At 47.3% G+C, this 22,370-nt stretch overlaps 2 protein-coding genes across 5 annotated transcripts in view; one reads left to right on the top strand and one right to left on the bottom strand.

Annotated features, from left to right (window-relative positions):
* Nucleotides 1–22,370, top strand: part of wake (ankyrin repeat and fibronectin type III domain containing protein wide awake) — a 520,343-nt gene that overhangs the window by 327,480 nt on the left and 170,493 nt on the right. The window lies entirely within an intron of this gene.
* On the bottom strand, nt 19,879–21,223 carry LOC149348729 (uncharacterized). The gene has a single exon (XM_089585893.1). The coding sequence runs from the start codon at nt 21,149–21,151 to the stop codon at nt 20,240–20,242; it is 912 nt and encodes a 303-aa protein (XP_089442019.1). The 5' UTR covers nt 21,152–21,223; the 3' UTR covers nt 19,879–20,239.

The raw sequence follows: 22,370 nt of genomic DNA, 5'->3' as shown, positions 1-22,370 counted from the left end.
AAAAACGATTTCCCATCCTGTAGGATTACGTTACCACAAACTTTTTTCCCTCTGCCTAGTGGCGTCCTTACCTTTAAGTCAGCTGTCACTTTTTCAAACACGCGCGATGTATTCTTTTATTGCGTTAGCATTATAACCCGTTTTCTCCAACGTTGCTGTCGTGATGTGGTGGTGGTGTAAAACATTTATTTATGCTATATACAAGAGAGGTATTGCCTGGACCGTCCCTGAAGGGCCCTACCCTGAGGTGTCGGTGAGGCCTATCGATGGTCGGAGCCCCTATTTCAGGGCTCTGCTTGATTCCGCAAGCCTATTGACTCTTCTTACCAGTAGGATCTGATCCTTGAAGGAATGATTTTTGTGTGTTTGTCTGTCTATTTATTGGGATGCACTTTCAGTAGAAAGGAAACAAAAATGTATCGGTTGTAGTTTATTGGTTAAGACGCCGATCCTGCAGTTCCTACTTGAATGTTCTCTAAAGGACTTGGAGGAACTGCTTCAAATTTAAGTTCCGTTGGAGGCGTTAACGTTACTGCCCTCCACTGCGTTCGTGAAACTCTGGGCATGATTTTCTTCTTGCACACGACGTCCCATGGAAACATGTATAATATACCGCCATTGTGAGACACCGCCGCAGCGGTGGCTCAGTGGTTCTTGCGCTCAGCTGTTGACCCGAAAGACGCGGGTTCGATTCCGGCCGCGGCGGTCGAATTTCGATGGAGGCGAAATTCCAGAGGCCCGTGTGCTGTGCGATGTCAGTGCAGGTTAAAGAACCCCAGGTAGGCGAAATTTCCAGAGCCCTCCACTACGGCGTCCATCGTAGCCTGAGTGAGTCGCTTTGGGAAGTTAAACACCAGTAAACCAAACCAAACCAGTTGTTTTCTCCAAATGACGTTTCCACCAAGTTGCTGCTTACCTCAGGGACATCTGTATACGATCTAACTGACAGTAATGCTGACTTACCCTCTTATGATCGTGTGTGTCTTAGTGATGTGTTTTATGGTATTAAGTCAGCTTGGTGCCGCTTTGTGGTTTCTGTATAAGTGGTTGTCGTCGAAGCATCATTTCAGTTTTATACCTTGCTGAAAATCAAATAAAAATAGAGACGCCAGGCTCGCACTATCGGTGCCCCTGATTTGGATCATGTGATACCTGTAGAGTCAGGCATGGATTTTTTTCTCCTCTTGCGAAGAGTTTTCGCGTCGTACCAGTGGTGTGAAGGGAAATTCGTACAGAAAACCTGAAACGCGAACCTAAAGACAGGAAAATATTAGTTGTTAGAGGGGACGTACAATCGGAGCCCATTGACTGTTTCCAAGAACAATCTTCGCGCCTTCTAAATCAAATTCAACTGGGCTGCTATTCAGTCCGCCTTAACAAATGCGTTTTCGTTTAGCCGGTCGCGTTTGAACCGTGCGGTTCGTGTTTCATTTAACGCTGATATTGCCGTCTCGGGACAAAATTTCGCTGAAGCCAGGGGCAGGCAATAGATTCGTGTTAAATAAAAACGAATATTACGTTTAATTACGAAACCGTCGCTTCTTTTCTCTGCTATTTTGTTGTTGCTGTGTTCTTTTTCTTGGTGACAAAGTCCCATACAGGTCCCCTCAGGCGCCGCTCCATCACATCGCTTCCCGCCTCGCCGTCATCTGGACTTCCGCTCTTTTGCCGCAACGAGGGAGGACAGCCAATCAGAGCTCAAGAAAGAGCGGGAAGAAAGAAAGACGGAAAAAAAAGGAAGAGACTGGGAACGGACCGTCATCTTTGGAAACGGGGTTATTTTTAACTCCACGCGAAACGTCCCGTTTGTTCCTGCGGGGAGGGCCTGTTGTGTGTGCGGCCAGAAACGTGGCGGCCTTGTGTGCAGCTCCGCTCCACTGGCTGAGTCGCTCAATGAAATGGCGTCCCCGGATAAAATGGGTCCCCGTCGGGAAGTGCTCGTCATCCGGCCGTCTGACAGGGCGCCGCGGTTTCGTATCCATAGTTTCGTTTTTTCTTTTCTTATTTTTGTGCCCGGCTTCGAAGCTGTCTTCGCTTTTGGATTATATGGGGAAAAAAGCAAATCCAAGTCTAGGTCGGCATAGGGGCGAGAGAGAGCGTTTCTGTCTGGCCGACTATGGGACGTTTCTTTGTTGCGGCCCTTTGCGTCGCTCGACGGTTTTGTTCATTTTATTTTTGCGTGGCTTGAATCGCTTCGAGTTTCTTCCTCGTGTTCAGCTGTAGTTTGAGCGTGTAGATTTTTGAGCCCTGTGACGTCAAAGTGACGTCAGGAGCGGAGATGGTGAAACAATTCAAGTCGTCGAAGAAGCCGCTTCGTTATTGCTAGAAATCAGATTAGGGTTGACTTTCTGTAATTTTTTTTTCCAGAAACGGTTTATTTTTAAATCTTTGTTGCCAGCTTGTAGATGTCTCTCATATTTCTGGAGTTCTGTATCATGAGCCTGCCCAGTTTTTCTCCCGACCTTCTTCATATGAGTTCCTTCGTACAGACTTCACACAATATATGCGTTTGTTGAACTGCAGCAAGACAGGTATGCGCAAATCGTGTAAGGATTCTAGGTACGAGAAATTTGAAAACTTGCGACACCATCTGGCTATCAGCTGAATCAGCCTGACTTCTCTCCTGCCCTCTGACGGAGGAGAATGATCCATGCGTGGCACAGATGGATCATTTAATGCAATGCAGTATTACTCAAGAAAAAAAAAACTTAATATCCCTGACGTATTTTCACTCAGGATTGAACATATACCGACTATTGCTCTGCTCAGAGCGCTTCCTAAAATGTTTCTTTCGGCTAAACCGCTCTTTCGTTCAAGCTGCCACAGGGATGGAATTTGGCGGTAACTTTTGCTTTACGCTAAGCTCGGGTCGTGTACCTGCCTCATTGGGGGAGAATTAATCGGAAGTCCGCATAACGTGCGGTGATTCCGGACCAAGAAAGGCGCTTTCGTAACAGCTGCGCTGGCAGCGCCAGCTCATCTCAGCGGCGGAGTGACGAAAGCAGACGAAGTCGACTCGCGCAACGTTAATTGCTCCCTAAGCTTCTCGGAATGGGCAAGAGATGGCGTTGCCGCTACAGCGGTTGCGAAAGCGTCTTTTTTGTTCGGCCACCGTCGTGTGGGACTTGGACTTCCGATTAATTAGAGCAAAAATGTTATTTTCCGACGATTACAGTTTCTCGTTAAGGCGTTTCCCCAGCGGAGCTGTTCGTGCTTATGTGATCAATGCTTTCGTTGCCTGCTACGCAATGAAGAGACTCCTTCGACACCTGTGCGGGGCGCGCTAGGACCGCTTCTCGCCGCAGATGACGTCATCAGTCACGTGATGTCACGTGACTGCTAGGTGGTACGTCAACGGCACGACGCTCACGCCACAATTTAGCCACCGCGAGCGTCAGTCTAGATGGGCCGTCAATTGCATCCTGTGTACGAAACATAGCGTGAACAAGGCAGTGGTTTAGCCCATCAAGACAAGCTTTCTAGGACGCACCCTAAGCACTGTAAAAGTCTGAATACATGCAGCCTAATACTGAGTGTGTCAAGTACAGGTTATCATCATAATCGTCATCATCAGCCGAACGGCTTCCACTACAGGCCGAAGGCTTTTCCCTTATCTCTCTACTTAACTATATGTCAGTTGCGGTCACCTTATGTCCCCACAAACTTCCTAACTTCGACCGTTCACTTGGCTTTCTGACGCGCCCTCCTACGCTTGCCCTCTCTTGGAATCCAGACCGTTGCCCCTAACAACCAGCGGTTATCTGGCCTTCGCGTTACATGCCCTGCCCTCGTCCATTTCTTCTCCGTGATTTCGACTAGCACGCCATCAACTCCACATTTTTCCTTTCCCTCAATCTGCCCTCATCTCATTTGTTCACATTACACCTGTCATTTTCCTTTCCGTAACTGGCTTCGCTGTCCTGAACTTAAATTTCAAGCTGATTTCGTTAACCTCCGAGTTTCTTCCCGATCGTCGAGCAATAGCGAGATAAAACTGTTGCGAAATACACAGTTCACCACGAAATCTCAAACAATATGCACCCTTGATGTTAAAAAATCGACACTTTTCGCCACTGCCGCGTTACATAATTTTTGTTCAGTTTGTTCTGTGTTGTCAAGAAGGTCAACTTCCTGCCCCCCTCCCCTCCCCTCCCCTCCCCTCCTCTCCCCCTCCCCTCCTCTCCTCTCCCCCTCCCCTCCTCTCCTCTCCCCCCTCCCCTCCTCTCCCCTCCCCTCCCCTCCCCCTCTTCCCCCTCACTTCCTATAAGCGCGAACGACAAGTGAAGGCAAACCATTTCTCCGTGCTCGGTCTCTAAAAGCGGCACGAAAGCGGTACCTTCAAGTTTGCCACACTACCCCTTAAGATCATGGCGTATATTATGTATACCACTAATAAGGGAGTAATTACTCATTGGCATCCACCCGAGCGCGGTCATACGGCTACAGAGGAAAGCTATACAGCTTTCTCAGAAACTTCGTAGTTAAAGAAAAATTCGACCTGGTCCGGGGTTCGAACCCAGGACCACCGCTTCACCGGAGCAGCCGCTCTACCAATTGAGCTAACCAGGACGGCAAGCTTATGGTAGGACGAGAGCGAATTGATCAATAACTCGAAGTGGGAACTGTGTTGGTCAAATTTTTAGGGGAATCCCCCAAGGTGGAGTAGATTTGTAATAAGGGAGTAATTACTCATTGGCATCCACCCAAGCGCAGCCATACGGCTACAAAGGAAAGCTATACAGCTTTCTCAGAAACTTCGTAGTTAAAGAAAAATTCGTCCTGGTCCGGGGTTCGAACCCAAGACCACCGCTTCACCGGAGCAGTCGCTCTACCAATTGAGCTAACCAATTTTTCTCTAACTATGAAGTTTCTGAAAAAAGCTGTATAGCTTTCCTTTGTAGCCGTATAGCTGCGCTTGGGTGGATGCCAATGAGTAATTACTCCCTTATTACAAATCTACTCCACCTTGGGGGATTCCCCTAAACATGTATACCACTAAACAAAGTCTCAGGCCGCCGCGGTGGCTCAGTGGCTATGGTGCTCGGCTGCTGACCCAAAAGACGCGGGTTCGATCCCGGCCGCGGCGGCCAGAATTTCTTTGGAGGAGAAATTAGAGGCCCGTGTACTGTGCGATGTCAGTGCACGTTAAAGAACCCCAGGTGGTCGAAATTTCCGGAGCCCTTCACTACGGCGTCTCTCATAGCCTTAGTCGCTTTGGGACGTTAAACCCCACAAAACGAAACCAAACAAAGTCTCACCCATGAGGGTGCAAATCAGCTTATCCCCAGACAAACACCAATTTCCAAAAAAATACTACGGAGATGAGCACCCTTAATGAAGGGTGCACAGTACGAAATTTTAGGGGGTGTAATGCGTGTTGCACACTTATTAAAGTATGCTGTTTTCCTTTAACACCTATACGTAATCAGTGCTGGAAAGGTGCTCCCACTGATTCACCCATGAAGCCAAAGCCCGTTTTAATGCACTACATCAAATGCGCTTATGTGGTGCACCCTTCTAGCATCCATTTCTTTAGGGTGTTATGGGAAAATAATGCCCTTTATCAAGGGTGTAACCATTACACCCTCTAAAATTTTCTGCTCTGCACCTTTCCCCAAGGGTGCTGATCTATCCACCCCTTGTTAGCCTCCAGTACGTGGCAATGAGTTTTCATCTGAGTACAAGCTCATTTGCACCGTTATGGGAGATAAATTTAGTGTGATATATAGTGTGTATAGAATCGCCCTTACAAAAATTTTTTGAACACTCCATGGACTGTCATAGACTTCTGTCTATCGTAGAGAAGTCTATAGTCAATACAAATTCAATAAAAAGTCTATAGACAATCTGTAGGTTTATGGCCATGCACTTTTAGTACACTTTTGTCTATAGACTACGAATAGACAAAAGAAATATATATATTAAGTGAATAGAGTATATAAGAAGTCAATACACCATTTTTATCAGGGGGGGGGGGGGGTCGTGGCGCTTAATGAAGGAAGCCGTACTTTCGACGGAACCGAAAGCAGCACCGGATTCCAGGCTTCAGAGGCGCGTGCGACAGCTGTTCTTATTCACCCCCCTCCCGTCAATTCGAGCGAGCGAAGACGACTGCCCGCGGCTCGCATTCCAATTTCAGCGCGCCGCGGCCCCACTTTCCGGCGCGTGAAATCTGCAACCCCGGCGGCGCAGCCATGCCGTTGCGCTGCAGTCGGCGGCAGTGCTTAATTAAAAGGCGGCCGCCGGCAGTAGGTCGCGCAATAGCCCCCCTCTCCCTCTTTTCCAAGCTGCATCCTTGCCGAGGCATTCCTCTCTTGCGTGTGCACGGTGACAGCGCAATGCGATCGGCTCGAAGCTGACGCATCTCGAAGGGGGTTTTCGCGCTCGAGTGCCTTTTTCGTCGTCATCGTCGTCGCTGCAACGTCTTCTTATTGTTGTTTTGCAAAATGTCGTCAAGGCTGCAATCTCTGGTGGCCTGTTTGCCAAATGCAGCCGGCATACAGCCAGCGCTGCCAGCGGCGCCCAGCGGATGGAAGGAGAGACATCAATATTACGGCTTTTAAATCCCGTCAGAAGGAAGCGTGTCCCAGCGCACCGAGCTCGGGGTGAGAAATTAGCAGCGCGATTCGCTGACGCCGAGTCTTTCTTACGCAGCAGGTGTTCCTTTTAACGAAATAGCGTTAAATGCCCCTGACCCGCCGCGGTGGCTCATTGGTTAAGGCGCTCGTCTACTAAGCCGGAGCGGATTTTCGATGCAGGCGGAACACAAAAGGCGCCCGTGTGCTGTGCGATGTCAGCGCTCAGTACTATCTTCTCCTTCTTCATCCTATGTTGTGTTCGTGCTGCTGATATATATACATACGATGTCAGTGCACGTTAAATAGCCCCAGGTGGTCGAAATTATTCCGGAGACCTCCAATACGGCAACTCTTTCTCTTCTTTCTTCTTTCACTCCCGCCTTCCACCCTTCCCTTACGTCGCGGTTCAGGTGTCCGCCGAGGTATGTGAGACAGTTACTGCGTCGTTTCCTTTCTCCAAAACCGATTCTTTTAAATGCCTCGTTCTCCAGCCCTTCACTACGGCGTCTCTCATAACCTGAGCCGCTTTGGGACGTTAAACCTCCCATAAACCAAACCAATCCAGCGTCGGTGTTGTGAGCGAAAAATCACGAGTATGAAGCTGGCAGGTGGTGCCTAAAGAGTGTCCTAAGATGCACGTGGGCCACCTAAAATCCAGCCTTCCGTGACGTCATCACCGAGCTTCTCCACTCCCCTCTGATGCTGTAAGGAGAAGCCTAAGACTTAATGATTACGTCACCATTTTAAATTCAAACGCCTCCGCCGAGGTGGCTCAGTGGTTACGGCGCTGGGCTGCTGACACGAAAGAGGCGGGTTCGATCCCGGCCGCGGCGCCTGAATTTCGATGAAGGCGAAATTCTAGAGGTCCGTGTGCTGTGCGATGACAGTGCACGTTAAAGAACCCCAGGTGGTCGAAATTTCCGGAGCCCTCCACTACGGCGTCCCTCATAGTCTGAGTTGCTTTTGGACGTTAAACTCCAATAAACCAAACCAAATTCAAACGCAAAAGGATATTGGCGTGCTTTACGTAGAGCTTATGTAGATCTGAATCCTTGGTTGTCGCGAAATTCTAAAAGAAATCGTAGGGTTACAACCCATTTAAACCGAGCAGGACGTGCACAAGCTTTTGTGCGCTGCTGGAAAATTGATGGAGACTACTACATGCAGTGCACACCGCGAGAGTGTGTTGCAGTTTAACATGACACGTGATCGACTGCGACGATAGCACAGTGCCCTCGTGCAGTGACCATCGAAGCCGATCTGTTCGCGCCGCCGCGGTTTCGAAACCCAGGCGTGGCGATATTCACTTTATTCCTGCACGTTGGTCAAGGTCAAGCTCAAGGTCATGCAAGCCACAAGATTATTGGTTGGGTGTGGACGTGTTAAGTAGTGCCTCCGCGTTAAAACTAATGCAGCTGCCCTTTAATTGCATTGCGCATTAAAATATACGACGCATCATTTCGGCGCCGCGCGACAGTATCGTGCGGCCCCTGCTTCGCGGAACCCTTTCCTTCTTTCCACCGAGCGGATGAAAAAAGTAGCGGCGGAAAATGAAGGTTATGAGCGTCAGCTGTCACGGTTCGCACGGCTCCCCGCCGTTCCCGGTATCCGCTGCCGTTTCGAGCTGCCTCGGTAAAAGCGCTGGCTTTGCAGGATGCATGCTACGCGGGGGCTCGGAGCTACTATGCAGCCCCGCGGCTCTCAGAAGGCGTCACTCGCAATCCTGACTTTGAGCTGAGGAAGCAAAAAGCTGTTATGGTGTGGCGGAAGGTGACACCGAAAGTGTTCGCTGCGCACTGCTGAGAGAAGCTGTCGGCAGGAGGGTCTCCGTCGGGGAAGGAATTAGAGGCCAATGGAAGTAAGGGTTTGATGTGATACGATACTACGGTGGGGTAGGTATGGTATGGTACTTTGTGATGTGGTATAGTATGGTTATGCATGGTGCCGTATGGCACGGTACGTCTCCGTCGGGGAAGGAATTGGGGATCAATGGAAATGGGGTTTGATGTGATACGATGCTACGGTGGGGTAGGTATGGTATGGTACTTTGTGATGTGGTATAGTATGGTTATGCATGGTGCCGTATGGCACGGTACGTCTCCGCCGGGGAAGGAATTAGAGGCCAATGGAAATGGGGTTTGGTGTGATACGATGCTACGGTGGGGTAGGTATGGTATGGTACTTTGTGATGTGGTATAGTATGGTTATGCATGGTGCCGTATGGCACGGTACGTCTCCGTCGGGGAAGGAATTGGGGATCAATGGAAATGGGGTTTGATGTGATGCGATGCTACGGTTGGGTTAGGTATTCTACGGTACGTTGTGGTATGGTAAAGTATGGTAATGTACTGTATGGTATGACAGGGTGCGGTACGGTATTGTAGGATATTGTACGGCGTGTTCGGGAGTAGGCGCTACGTAGCTGCTTGGCAACACAGGGGGCACTGCACCAACTAGTCCAAGTTTGAACCTTAATGTTTCGTTATGGTATGGGGTACGGTATGATTAGGCATGAGTGTAGTGTCGAATGCTACTTTTCAGGCCAAAGCCTTTAATGGCTCATATTGTCGTCCGTTAACAGAGCGTGTCACACGCGTTTAACTTCGGAACTAAAAGGGATAGAAAATCAATGGTGGCTTCAGATAGAGGAGGAAAAAATGAACCTAGAAGCCAAGTTTGAGGGCTGTAGGGTAATTAGTTATTTAATTATAGGCAAAAATGTCGAAATTGCGTCGAAATAGCGTGGTCGTCGGTATAGCCACGGGAACGGTGTGATGTCACATCCACCGGAAGTCGTCACGGCATTGTGAAAATTGCCACAGAATGGCCGGAAAAACACCAGATTTGTGTCAAATTAGATGGAAGAATGTATAATTAGGCGTAATTAACACTTAAGATCACCGAAAGATGTATAATTTGGGTATCGATGTAGACACGCAAACGGAGTGTCGTCACGGCATAGTGTCCTCGGCTTTCGCCTCTCAACACTTCAGTTGCCAAAGGGTCCTCGCAATTTTATGATATGAGGTGGTATAGTATGGTATGGTATGGTATGGTATGGTAAGGTGTGGTATGGTATGGTATGGTATGGTATGGTATGGTATGGTATGGTATGGTGTGGTATGGTATGGTATGGTATGGTATGGTGTGGTGTGGTGTGGTGTGGTATGGTATGGTATGGTATGGTATGGTATGGTATGGTATGGTATGGTATGGTATGGTATGGTATGGTATGGTATGGTATGGTGTGGTGTGGTATGGTATGGTATGGTATGGTATGGTATGGTATGGTATGGTATGGTGTGGTGTGGTGTGGTGTGGTATGGTATGGTATGGTATGGTATGGTATGGTATGGTATGGTATGGTATGGTATGGTATGGTATGGTGTGGTATGGTATGGTATGGTATGGTATGGTATGGTATGGTATGGTATGGTATGGTATGGTATGGTATGGTGTGATGTGGAACGGTATGGTATGGTATGGAACGATGTAGTACGGTTGTAGGGTTTAAGATTCCGAACACACACACGGGTTATGAGGGGCGCTGTAGTTGACGGCTGCGGATTAACTTCGACCACATGCGGTTGTTTTACCTTGCACTGGCATAGCTAAGCGCACTGGCACTTTTGTATGTCACCTCCATCTAAATGCGGCCACCGTGACTGGGATTCGAACCCACGACCTCGGGTTCAGCCAAGCGCCAGAGCCACTGAGCCATCTCGTCTGTGCCAAACGAATTATTGCACGCTTCTTTTGTTGAACGCATCCACCGTGTTCTCCAATATACTCTGTGCACACTACCTTTAGACCTGCATTGATTTAGCATTGATTTTACTGTTTTTCCTTTCTGCTCCACGCAAACGAAGTAGGAAGGCTGTCCAAGCCAATTCCCTCAAAATAAAGTAGTGATTAATCATCAGTACCTATCAAAGACTGGCTTTACGACTACAAAGGAAAACAGCTCGGCTTCCTCAACATGTTCGGAGCTTAAGAAAATTCCGCCCGGGATCAGGGGGAATTTTATTTGATACATGTCGGGAACGTCTCGACATGTTAAAAAATCAGTAGCTAAGCACTTAAACGTTCTGCTTTATGACTGTGTTCTTAACATCTTGCAGTATTTAATAAATTCGTCAGTCTATATTCTTAACTAATTCCTTTTGTGACGCAATGCTGCTCATGCAAGTGCTCTTCTGTGAATTTACTCGCAGGAGGTACACCTCCATGTTAGCACTTTCGTACTTTTCCTGCTTAGCATAACTTTTGTCTCACATATTAATGGTTAAATAAAAATTGGATTATATTCCATGACGCTGATTAATGACCATAATTAACTAAGTGTGCCTGTAATGTAATTCGTGTACTCTGTGGTACTCGTACAAGACCGCCATCTATCCCGCTGAACGAACTTTCCTCAGGACATCGGTTCGATTCCGCTTAGCCGTCTTCTTTCCTTTTCAGTGAAACACCTCATCTACGTCACTATGCTTTCGACCAATCAAGATTTTTCTAGTCAACGACGCCGATGCGGTGTTTTCGATCGAACGATACCTTTAACGCTGTCGTGTTCAAGACTACACTATTAATTCTCGAAAACCTCCACACTGGCGTAAGTATGCACACATTTCCCCACTCATTTCGCTTGAAGTTTGGCAACTCGCCGTTTGCCTTATCTTTGAGTAAGGCGACTGACTCACTAAAAGGCTCCACTTCATGCCAATGTAAACGTTTGAAAAGGATAAAAGTGAAAAAAGTGCGTCCTTTCACTGAAGCTCCACATCAATCTATCCCCCACCCCTTACTCCCTAACTCTTCCTTTTGCAACAATAAATATTTTTACTACTACTACTTCGCGAAACGCGTTTTCGCGAAATCCACCCTAAATTAAACCACAGTCCGAACTTGGTATCCAGCAAGTAATATCATTACTTCTTTCGCGCCTGTCAACGTGGCATAATTACCTCTTCATTTCGTCTTCAAAGCGTCCAGAAAAGTCTTTTTTTTTTCCTGGCCGCCGTATCAGCTCTCTGCATCTTAAAACAGCCGCTCGATACAAGCTTCACATTCGCAAGGCAACGACTTGCACAAACGTGCTGCTTTAACGCGCTCTCAAGCCAGCCATACAGCTCCGGATGGAAGCCTGCGCCGCGCGCCCCTAGATGGCGCTGCGTAGGAGCAGTGAGTTAATTTTCTAACGTCAGAGCCTCGTTTTCGAGGCCCCGAATTCAAACGCTGTACGCGGCGGCTCTTAAGAAGTCGTTAAGATGCGAAGGCTTTGAACCGGATATGGAGGGCACTCAAAAAGCGGGCGGGCGGACTTGCGCCTGGTTGAGATAAGCGCCGGGTCTTAACTTTGCTCGGTGCTTGGATTCAACACCCATCTCCCCTTTACCCAGACCTCCGCGTCGCAGCTAGCAAGTTCTTGGCAAGCGTGCTTATAACTGGGAGAAACCTAATAACCGAATGCAAACATAGCCATGTTTAACACGAATAACTTTTCTTTTTACCAGGCAACATCTTTTACAGGCTGCGACTTTTTTTGGAAGCCTATATTAAGCGATGTCTCGGTTCCCGCAGACATTTTCACACTGAGTGCTTTGATATGAACGTATGTTACGAAGCTATTCAGCTCACTTCACCGGCCCAAAAATTTCCCCTGAAACCTAGCTGGCGAAGTTTCCTGGCGCTATAAGAAGAGTTTTCGGGGAAATGATGATGTCACTGTGGGATTTTTGTCCACCCGAAGACGCAGCAGATTTCGCGAGAAATGGCCTTGCGAGAAAGGAGCGTATGAAAGGGTCTGCTGCTTCAGCTCGTGCAACATGAAAGGGCGGAAGGTGGTCACAGGGTATGCGGCCGCGTATACAGCTCGTTCGATCGAAAGGTTGGTTGGTTGGTTTATGGGGTTTAACGTCCCAAAGCGACTAAGGCTATGAGAGACGCCGTAGTGAAGGGCTTCTCCGGAAATTTCGACCACCTGGGGTTCTTCAACGTGCACTGACATCGCACAGTACACGGGCGTCTAGAATTTCTCCTCCAAAGAAATTCTGGCCGCCGATCGAAAGGCCGTCGGTGTTGTAGTTGTCGGCACCGCGCGTAGAAAAAAAACGTATCGTGCCAACCGCTCCTGGCAGAATGCTCGGCATGGTGTCGTGCTATTAAGCGTTTCCTGCGGTACAAACTTGCTAGTTAAGCTAGAGCCTAGCTCCGGCAGGGATTCGATTTCTGTCACCACGAACCGCGCGGTAAGAGAAGCGATAAAAAGATGGAGGGAACGAAGAAAGGAAGAAAGAAATGCCGTAGTGGTTATATCCTGTATTTGTACATAGTCTATATTTCCGCCCTACCCCTATCCTTTCTTACTATTGCTCCCATCTTTCTTTCCCCCTCTCTGTCCTTTTATTCCCGCTAGCCGCAGCTCAGTTGCTCCAAGTTTCGATGGCAGATGCCGCGGATAGCAACGTATTTTCCTTCCGTTTTTATTTTTATGCGAAGCATACTACTGTAGCTACCACTTCATCCCTTCACCGTGGTTATGCGCCTCCAAATCACGTGATACATGACGTCACACCACGTGACACGATGACGTCACGACAGTAGAGAAACGGGGGCCCACCTCGCGCCGTCGCTGTGGTTGTGCGCCTCCAAATCACGTGATACATGACGTCACACCACGTGACACGATGACGTCATGACAGTGGAGAAACGGGGGCCCACCTCGCGCCGTCGCTGTGGTTGTGCGCCTCCAAATTACGCGCCACGATGATGCTTCGCATTCTCCAGGCTTAACCAAGTTAAGCCTCAGCCATTTTTTTTTACATATATATAGCCACTAACAACAACTGCAAATAAGACTAGACTGGGAACTAGACTACCTAATCTTCCAATATACTGTAGCGCAGCAAAAGACGAAGACACAGTCTTTTGCTGCGCTACAGTATATTGGAACTATGTACCAACAAGCCCAAAAACCCACGCTACTGTACCTAATCTTATTCGCGGACTAAATCATTATGGTTCCTAAATATTACTTACAGGGAAAGCTAACAGCACCGTCTATGCGTCTTTCTAAACAGCAATTCGTCCACTGCCAGAATGCCGGGAAGAGGCGGGATTTCGTGTTGGACCTAAAGCGTGGATTTACCTCGAAATCGGTACTTTGGAAGTGATGCTCTCCTCTGTGTGCAGATTAAGATATTTCAAAACGGCGTTTTTCACTTCAATAGATTTTACTGTAGTGGAAGCTCAGTGTGGGGCTGGCATATAAAAATTTAACAGCATTTCTTAGCCCCAAAAAGAGTCCTATTTTTTACGGCTGAATCCACGTTTTACGGCCAACAGTCGCCAAGACGAGTATGAAACGTCGTCTTCGCGGCATTGCTGCGCCTTTCCATAATCGATGAAGTGTAGCGGCGCCAGCTTTCCCTCTGTTATATTAAACTGTATGGTCTAACCACACACTTGGTTTTGAGGAAAGACACATAACTGGGTCATTTTTATGGCTAAACACAACCGCTCAGTACGCAATACCTAACTAAACATTTAATACCTAACACAGTACCAAATACCTAGCTCCCCACTGTCGCCGTGCAAGGCTTTCCTCCTTTCCAGAGTGTGATGCGTAATGATGCGTGGTGTATAATTCACTACGCCGTTGTAACCCGTATGCGGCTCTTTGAGTGTCATTCCAGCTTCTGCTGTAAGTAAGAGGATGCGTGAATGCGCTCATGTTCACAGAGGGTATTAAATCTTCCAATGGTCTGGCTCTCCTGGCATCCTCATATAAGGTAGCAGGATTTTGCCCGTTTCATAAACTATGCAATACAATTTCCCCGATTACAGGACAGCCTAGTTATTCCTACCTCGCTGTCATCCTGGTGGCTTTTTAATTGCTCAAGTGTTCAGCGCATGCATGGTTCAACGAACGCTTTCTTAACTTCCGAATATTCATAGTTTGTAAACCATTCTAGTGAACATGTGTTTACAAGAGTAGATGATATTCTTGACGGTCATAGCGCGTAGATGATATGAGCGCTTACTTCATATAAGTATACCGTTCTGCATCTCGTGCATTAGGATAACCTATGTGTAGCCTGGATTTCAGGTTTATTTAGGTTTATTAGGGTTTAATGTACCGAAGCGACTCAGGCTATGAGGGACACCTTAGTGAAGGGATCCGGAAATTTCGGCCACCTGGGGTTCTTTAACGTGCACTGACATCGCATAGTACGCGGGCCTCTAGAATTTCGCCTTCGTAGAAATTCGGCTGCCGCGGCCGGGATCGAACCCGCGTCTTTCGGGTTAGCAGCCGAGCGCCGTAACCACTGAGCCACCGCGGCGGGCCTGTAGAATTTCGCCTCCACCGAAATTCGGCCGCCGTAGCCGGGATCGAACCGGCTTCTTTCTGGTCTTAGCTTCTATTAGTCTACAAGGTTGTACACTGATCTAGTGTATTGACTACCGGGACGTCCTGTCGTATATAAAACTTGTCGTGCAGGCTTCCGTTGGTACGGAATTTCGGCTACCGCGTTAGGTTAAATTAAACGCCGGATGTCTCTGCAAGTTTGTAAGCGGTTTATGGGGGTGTATGGTCCCAAAGCGACTGAGTCTACGTGGGACGCCGTAGTGATGGGCGACATAGCCATTTCTATAGCATGGACATTTAGAAAAAAAAAAAAAAGGCCACGCGATCACAGTCTTTATGCATTGCTGTTTGAGCCGATTGATTTCACACACACTGGCGCCCCAGCGCCATGATGTAAAGCACGCGTGAGTGCCCCGGCCATGTTTTAATTTCTACCTGCAATGTCCACCTGCATCCTGGAGATCGAATGCTAACACGCCACGCTCGCTTGTGGTGTATCAAAACCCGCATATCTCTTACTCTGGGGTTAAGCTAAAGAAAAATTTTCTATGGTTCTACTGCTGAACTTGATTAGAGAGCCAAAGCTATGGTGTATCGGGCAACTCTAAGCGGCTTGGCGTCTGTAACGTTGAGTACGTTCCGGACAATGGATAGGCAGCGCGCCTACCCTGACAGGTGGCATTAATGATCCGGAGAGTTTGCTCACCGTTGTCAGCGCTCACGCATGCAGCCCACATCTCTCTCTCTCATCCCCCACGTACGTATAAGCGCGATTCAGGCTCCCACTGACCCAGGGAGCCAGTTATGCGCACTTCCTTTCCTTAAAATGGCACAACGTTGTCAATGGCAACGTATGCAGCGCACATCTGTCACTGCCGCCACATATCGTTAAGCGTGTTTGAGGTGTCCATTAGTTATGCGCCTTTCCTTTACTTTCCAAGCTCCCGCTCCCTTGGTTTCGTCGCTTAAAGCGCGACTAAGGTGTCCACCGTCCCAGCGGGCAGTTATGCGCCTCTGCTTATGAAGCTGAAGGTCATTTGAAGGTGAATACTAGACGCACGGCGATCGAAGCACAAGGTAGGAGTGAAAGACGAAAGAGAGAAAGAGGTGCCGTAGTGGAGGTCTCCGGAATAATTCCGATCCCCAGGTGGCCGAAATTATTCCGGAGACCTCCCCTACGGCACCCCTTTCTCTCTTTCTTCTTTCACTCCCACCTTCCTCCCTTCCTGTGCGGTGCGGTTCAGGTGTTCACCTAGATATGGTAAATTGGTAAATTGGTTTTTGAGGAAAGGAAATGGCGCAGTATCTGTCTCGCATATCTAGGCGGACACCTGAACCGCGCCGTAAGGGAAGGGAGGAAGGTAGGAGTGAAAGACGAAAGAGAGAAAGAGGTGCCGTAGTGGAGGTCTCCGGAATAATTTCGACCACCTGGGGATCTTTAACGTGCACTGACATCGCACAGCACACGGGCGCCTCTTGCGTTTCGCCTCCATTGAAACACGGCTGCCGCGGTCGGGTTCGAACCCGGGTACTCCGGCTCGGTAGACGGGCGCCTTACCACTGAGCCACCGCGGCGGGTTTCACCTAGATATGTGATTTTGGTTTTGGTTTTGTGGGGTTTAACGTCCCAAAGCGACTAAGGCTATGAGAGACGCCGTAGTGGAGGGCTCTGGAAATTTCGACCACCTGGGGTTCTTTAACGTGCACTGACATCGCACAGCACACGGGCCTCTAGAATTTCTCCTCCAAAGAAATTCTAGCCGCCGCGGCCGGGATCGAACATGTGAGACAGATACCGCTCCATTTCTTTTCTTCAATAACCAATTGTTCCACTCCTAAAGGCTAAGCTTAAGCGGTGTCCGTCCGTGCGCTGGAATCGTTACAACTGTGGCCTCTCCTCCGCGCAGCGGCGCATTCTCCACCCCTTCTTAGCAACCGGCATGCCGGTTGGGGGCGCAACTGTGCATAGCAACCGTGACGTCACACAGTAGGGATTAGAACGAGCGCGCGCGCGCGTCGGCGGTGGCAGCTGCACCGGCGCTCCTTCGCAAGACGTCTCGTTGCAGTCGAGTGAGTGAGGTGCATGGCTCCGAAGCGGCCCAGTGATTCCGCGCCAAGCGGTTCGGGGAAGAAGAAGAAGAAGAAGAAGTTTATTCACATCACATTACATGATGCAGGAAGCCTGCAGAAAAAGCTGCCAGAAGCCAGCTTGACAGGGCCGCAGGCCCCCTTTCATTGGCAGTTGGCGGAATGTCGTAAAAAAAAGTTTATACACAGCATATTTTATCACAACACGTAAAGAAAAAAAAGTGAAAAAAAACAACATATTACAAGAAAAAAAAACGCTAAAACATATATACTGTTACCACATTTCAGTGTAACACGTACTCACATTTTTAATACATTCATGGGGAAATATTATAGACACAAAATCTCGTTTTACTTCGTTTTGAAAAGATTGCGCAGTGCTTTGAAAGTTATATTGTCGAGTTGGATATTTTTAGCTTGCAAACTGTTTAGTAATCGGGGTAACTTGTTTTGCAGCATTTGGAGACCGCATGTAGTTCTATTTGTGTTAACCTTCCATGGTTCAAAATGACGCGTCTGGTATGAAACTACATTATTTTCTAGCTGAGCTATGTTCTGAATAGTACAATTGTTACATTTAGTTTCTTGTTTGAACAACTTGCAAAGCCGGTAGTCATAGGATTTTGTTACTGGAATTACATTGTATTTTTTAAATAATTCATGTGTGTGGTAGTGCATTGGTACGTTTTCGACAGCTCTTAAAAACTTTTTTTGGAGAATGAGCACTCTGTCTATATTAGATTTAGTAGTCGATGCCCATACCAAGTGACAATAATTAAGTCTAGGGGAGAAAAGACCATTATAAATCAGCATCAGAATGTGGCGAGGGAATGCATGGCGATTTCGCGAAACAATGCCTACTATTTGTGATAGTTTTTTTGTAATATAATCTATGTGGGCATCCCATGACATTGTGTTTTGAAAAATGACACCCAGAGTTTTAAAACTAGACACAATCTCTACAGGAGTTGACCGTAGTGTAATTGTGTTTTGTGTGTCTATGTTTTTGTTCCTAGTATGATACAAAACTGCTTTAGTTTTATCAGCATTAATCTTCAAGCTATTTTTTTGGGTCCATTCATCAAGCTTAGCAAGCGCTACATTTGCTGCAGCTATTAGGTGATCACTTGATTCTCCTGTGAAAAACACGCTTGTATCATCCGCATAATTCACAAAAGTAGCGGATGGAGCGATACCGTAAACATCGTTCACGTACAAATTGAACAAAAAGGGGCCCAGGATGCTGCCTTGCGGCACACCCTGGGAAACATGAAGTGCATCTGATAAAGAATCACCAATGGCTACAATTTGGGTACGATGTTTAAGGTAGGACTCCATAAGAACACCGGCCTTTCCGCGAATGCCATAATGTTCTAACTTCCTAATAAGTATTGCGTGGCTGATAGTGTCGAATGCTTTCGAGAAGTCAACGTAAAGGCCCAAGACTAGCTTACCTTTCTCCAAACCACTTAAAATGTGTTCTTTCTGCGTCAAGAGGGCAAGTTCAGTGCTAAATCCTTTGCGGAAACCGAACTGGCTACTAGCTAGCAATTTGTGCTTTTCTTGAAATGCTGTCAATCGGTTTAAAATAGCTTTTTCAAAGACTTTGGAAAAGACCGGGAGAATCGATATGGGCCGATAATTTCCCATATCATTTTTGTCACCTTTCTTATATAGCACGCTTACTCGAGCGACCTGCATTTTGGGCGGAAATATGGCCTGCTGAAAGCATAAATTAAGTACATGCATTAAGCATGGAGCGAGATAATGTGCAACGTGTTTGATTGGTTTCACCTGAATTCCATCTACGTCTTTGGCACTGCTATTTCTTAAATTCAGAATTATGCTTGCAGTTTCTGTTTCACTTACTGGAGTCAGAAACACCGAGTTATCATTACGCGGAAAGTTTGCTAGGTCATTGGAGCAAATGGCGGTGTTACCTTGAACAAAATGTTGGTTGAATGCGTTCGCGAGGGTTTCTCCTGTTAACTCAGCATCATGTCTTTTAATCTTACACACTTTTTCAGTTCCTATCTTGTAATTTAGCATCGAGTTCAGTCTACGCCAAACTGCATCCATTTGTCCTGCTGCAGGCATAAATACATTGTCTAAATATTCACGTCTGGCTTTTTTTATATCTTTATCTAGACGATTACGGAAAGCTTTAAATTCTAGTAGTATTTTTTTGTCTTTGCTTTTGACAAATTGGTGGTACAAGTTATTCTTTTTTCTAATCCTCGCGGAAAGTTCTGCGTTAACCCATGGTTTTCGGATTTTTCTACCGTTCTTCCTTGCTACTAAAGGGAAACTCTCCTCATAGATTGGTTTCAGTATTTTCATGAATGTGTCATAAGCAACGTTCGCATCTTCGCTACCAAAAACTTGATCCCACGAAGTGCGTGAAACTTTGCTATAAAACTTGGAAAGGTTGCAGTGTGTCATATGTTGAACGAAATATGTATGTCGTGCTTTATTTTTGCTGAACTGACTTTTGGCGCACAAAAATATAGGCAAGTGATCACTGAGATCTGACGTAAGTACACCCGCTTTGATTCTACATGCGTCAATATTTGTAAGGAACACATCAATTAATGAGGATGAACTTTCTGTCACTCTCGTCGGCATATCAATAGTGTTCCTAATACCATGCGTGTTCAACAAAACAGAAAAGTTAGTTTGCAAAGAAGCATTCATCATATTTATGTTAATATCACCACCAAATATAATACTATAACGATTAATATCAACAAAGGAGAACAGCGTTTCTAAGTAGTCAAAGAAAGGCGCCATCTTTCCATGTGGAGGACGGTAACAAACTACCAACAAATTGCTGTGAACAAGAACAGATACAATTTCATAATCATCTGTAACGATGGAAAAATTTTCAAGCAGTTCATAGTCGTACATTTTGTTTATCAAAATGCAAATTCCGCCACCCCTTCCAGAGGAGCGATTTAAGTAACAAGATTCATACCCAGCAAGTCTATAAACGTCGGTGCTGTCCGTTGACCATGTCTCAGTTAGCAATACACAATCTAGTGACTCATTTAGCTCATCAAGAAGTAAATCCAGACCTAATTTTTTGTATTTGATTGATCTTATGTTCAGATGAAAGCATTTGAATGACTGCAAAAACGGTTTCCCTATGTGTTTCTGGAAGTCGTGCGGCAAAACGTAGGACGCCATATCCATGGGTCATCCGCCTTTAGGCAAGCTTCTCCAGGTCGCCAACGCTCGATACCAATTCGGCATTCAGTCCATCAGCCTTTCGTACCAGAATTCGGCCATTGCTATGCCACACGTATTTGTATTTCTTAACTTTTGCCCAGTTCTTAGCTTCGAACAACAGTGCACGGGTTCTTTTCGTTAGGTTTTCTAGCACGAAGATATTTCCGTCTGCTTCTTGCAGTTTCTTTCTGTTTTGCCACCACGCGTCCCTGTCAGCTTGCCTTGCGAAACGACAAATTATGCCTGGGATCTTATCTTTTTTTGCTGGCAGACGGTGAACTGCCACTACATCATTCTCTGAGAGTGCAGGAAGTTTAATTTGGGCAGTCAGTGCATTTATCTTATCCAACAGGTTTTCTTTATCAGTTTCTTGGATGCCATGAAATTCTAGGTTGAGGCGGCGGCTCCTCCATTCAAGGTCATCAATGTCATCTTTCAGTTGAGCGACAGCATCATTCTGTGTTTCGACCTTTTCCACCCTCTTCCTTAGTTCTTTCACCTCGCGCTCGTTCCGCTCTGTGCGTGAAAGCAAATCATCGTACTGGTCGCTTAACAGCTGCAATGAGTCTTCGATACCGTCAATCGTTTCTTTAAGAGGCAGCAGCTGGTCAAGCTTATCACTAATTGCCATCATCCAGATCCTCAGATCCACGCTATCATCACTGGCGAGTTTTGCATCCTGCGTAGCCGGCGTGCGTGCTTTCGAGCGCCTACAGAAGATGCAGCGCCAGGCTTTACGGTATTCATCTCCCTTTGTTTTGAGCGTAGCATCGGTAATTCCGGCGCATTTCCCAGTGTGGTATCTGTGACCACACTCACTGCAGTCAATAGTGCCATCTGACGAAGTGCAATCTACAGAACACACAGAGCACTGCAAATGTGGGGGCATTGTCACAAAACGTCACACCTTGGCAGCAGCAGCAGCGATTGAAATGATACCTAAAACATTGATATGTGGACCTGACTTCCACTAACCTGCAAGATCACAATGAAAGATGTGGCTTGAGATGCTGCTCGCTCGTCGGTGCCGCTGCTGCCAATGCGATCGGCCAGTTCAGTCTCGCTGTATTTGTAGCCTTCCGTCGATGTCAGCGCTCGGTGTTGGTCTTAGCGGCGTAGGAAGGCAGCTTCCAGGGTGATAGGCGTCGTTCTTGATCACCAGCGATGCGCATGTGCCCGAACAGTCAATGCAGCTCTGTATCTGTAAGATCACAATGAAAGATGTGGCTTGAGATGCTGCTCGCTCGTCGGTGCCGCTGCTGCCAATGCGATCGGCCAGTTCAGTCTCGCTGTATTTGTAGCCTTCCGTCGATGTCAGCGCTCGGTGTTGGTCTTAGCGGCGTAGGAAGGCAGCTTCCAGGGTGATAGGCGTCGTTCTTGATCACCAGCGATGCGCATGTGCCCGAACAGTCAATGCAGCTCTGTATCTGCAAGATCACAATGAAAGATGTGGCTTGAGATGCTGCTCGCTCGTCGGTGCCGCTGCTGCCAATGCCTTCGCAAATACTAAAATACTAAAAGCGGACGCCGGATTCCCCCAACACCAAACGCCAGAAGAACAAGGAGCAAATGCGCATGCGACGAAGGAACATATCACCAGATGCCAAGCAAGGGAGGCGGAACGAACGAGGCTTTCGCCAAGCATACTTTGGAAATTCCAAAGTGTCTTCGGTAATTTTTTACGTAGAGGGAAAGCTGCCGCCACAGTCTATTGCCGCTATCGCGTTAGACCAAATTGGCACCATTGCGCCTCTGCAATTTTGTAAACCCTCAAATGCTACACTACGCTACCCAGTCGAGCATTAGGCCGACAGCAGAAACTCGGCGGTGAAGCTATAGGCCGTCGGCGTTCATTGTGTTCTTTGGCGTTGGCGTTCACAACGTTTTACACTCCGATCATTTTGAGGAAAGCAAGTGTGCTGAATGGCTCCCTGGGTCAGCGGACGCCTGAATCGCGCTCATAGCTTAGTGGGGTGATAATTCACCGAATACTTCTTCAATGCTAAAGAAAAAAATCGGTTCGCATTTTCAAAACTGCTTTCTGAGATAATTTCTTTCACGCTGTCGTGCCCCAGCGCCATGGTGTAAAGCACGCGTTAGTGCCCCGG

This window comes from Amblyomma mixtum, chromosome 4 (genome assembly GCF_055824585.1).
Source record: "Amblyomma mixtum isolate Tamu chromosome 4, ASM5582458v1, whole genome shotgun sequence".
NCBI classification, from domain to species: domain Eukaryota; kingdom Metazoa; phylum Arthropoda; class Arachnida; order Ixodida; family Ixodidae; genus Amblyomma; species Amblyomma mixtum.
The sequence above is the reverse complement of the archived record's forward strand: the minus strand, read 5'-3'. Positions and strand labels throughout refer to the sequence as shown.

Bases quoted from the DNA above. Each gene is read 5' to 3' on its own strand.
- LOC149348729 (XM_089585893.1), bottom strand. From the start codon at position 21,151: ATGCCCCCACATTTGCAGTGCTCTGTGTGTTCTGTAGATTGCACTTCG.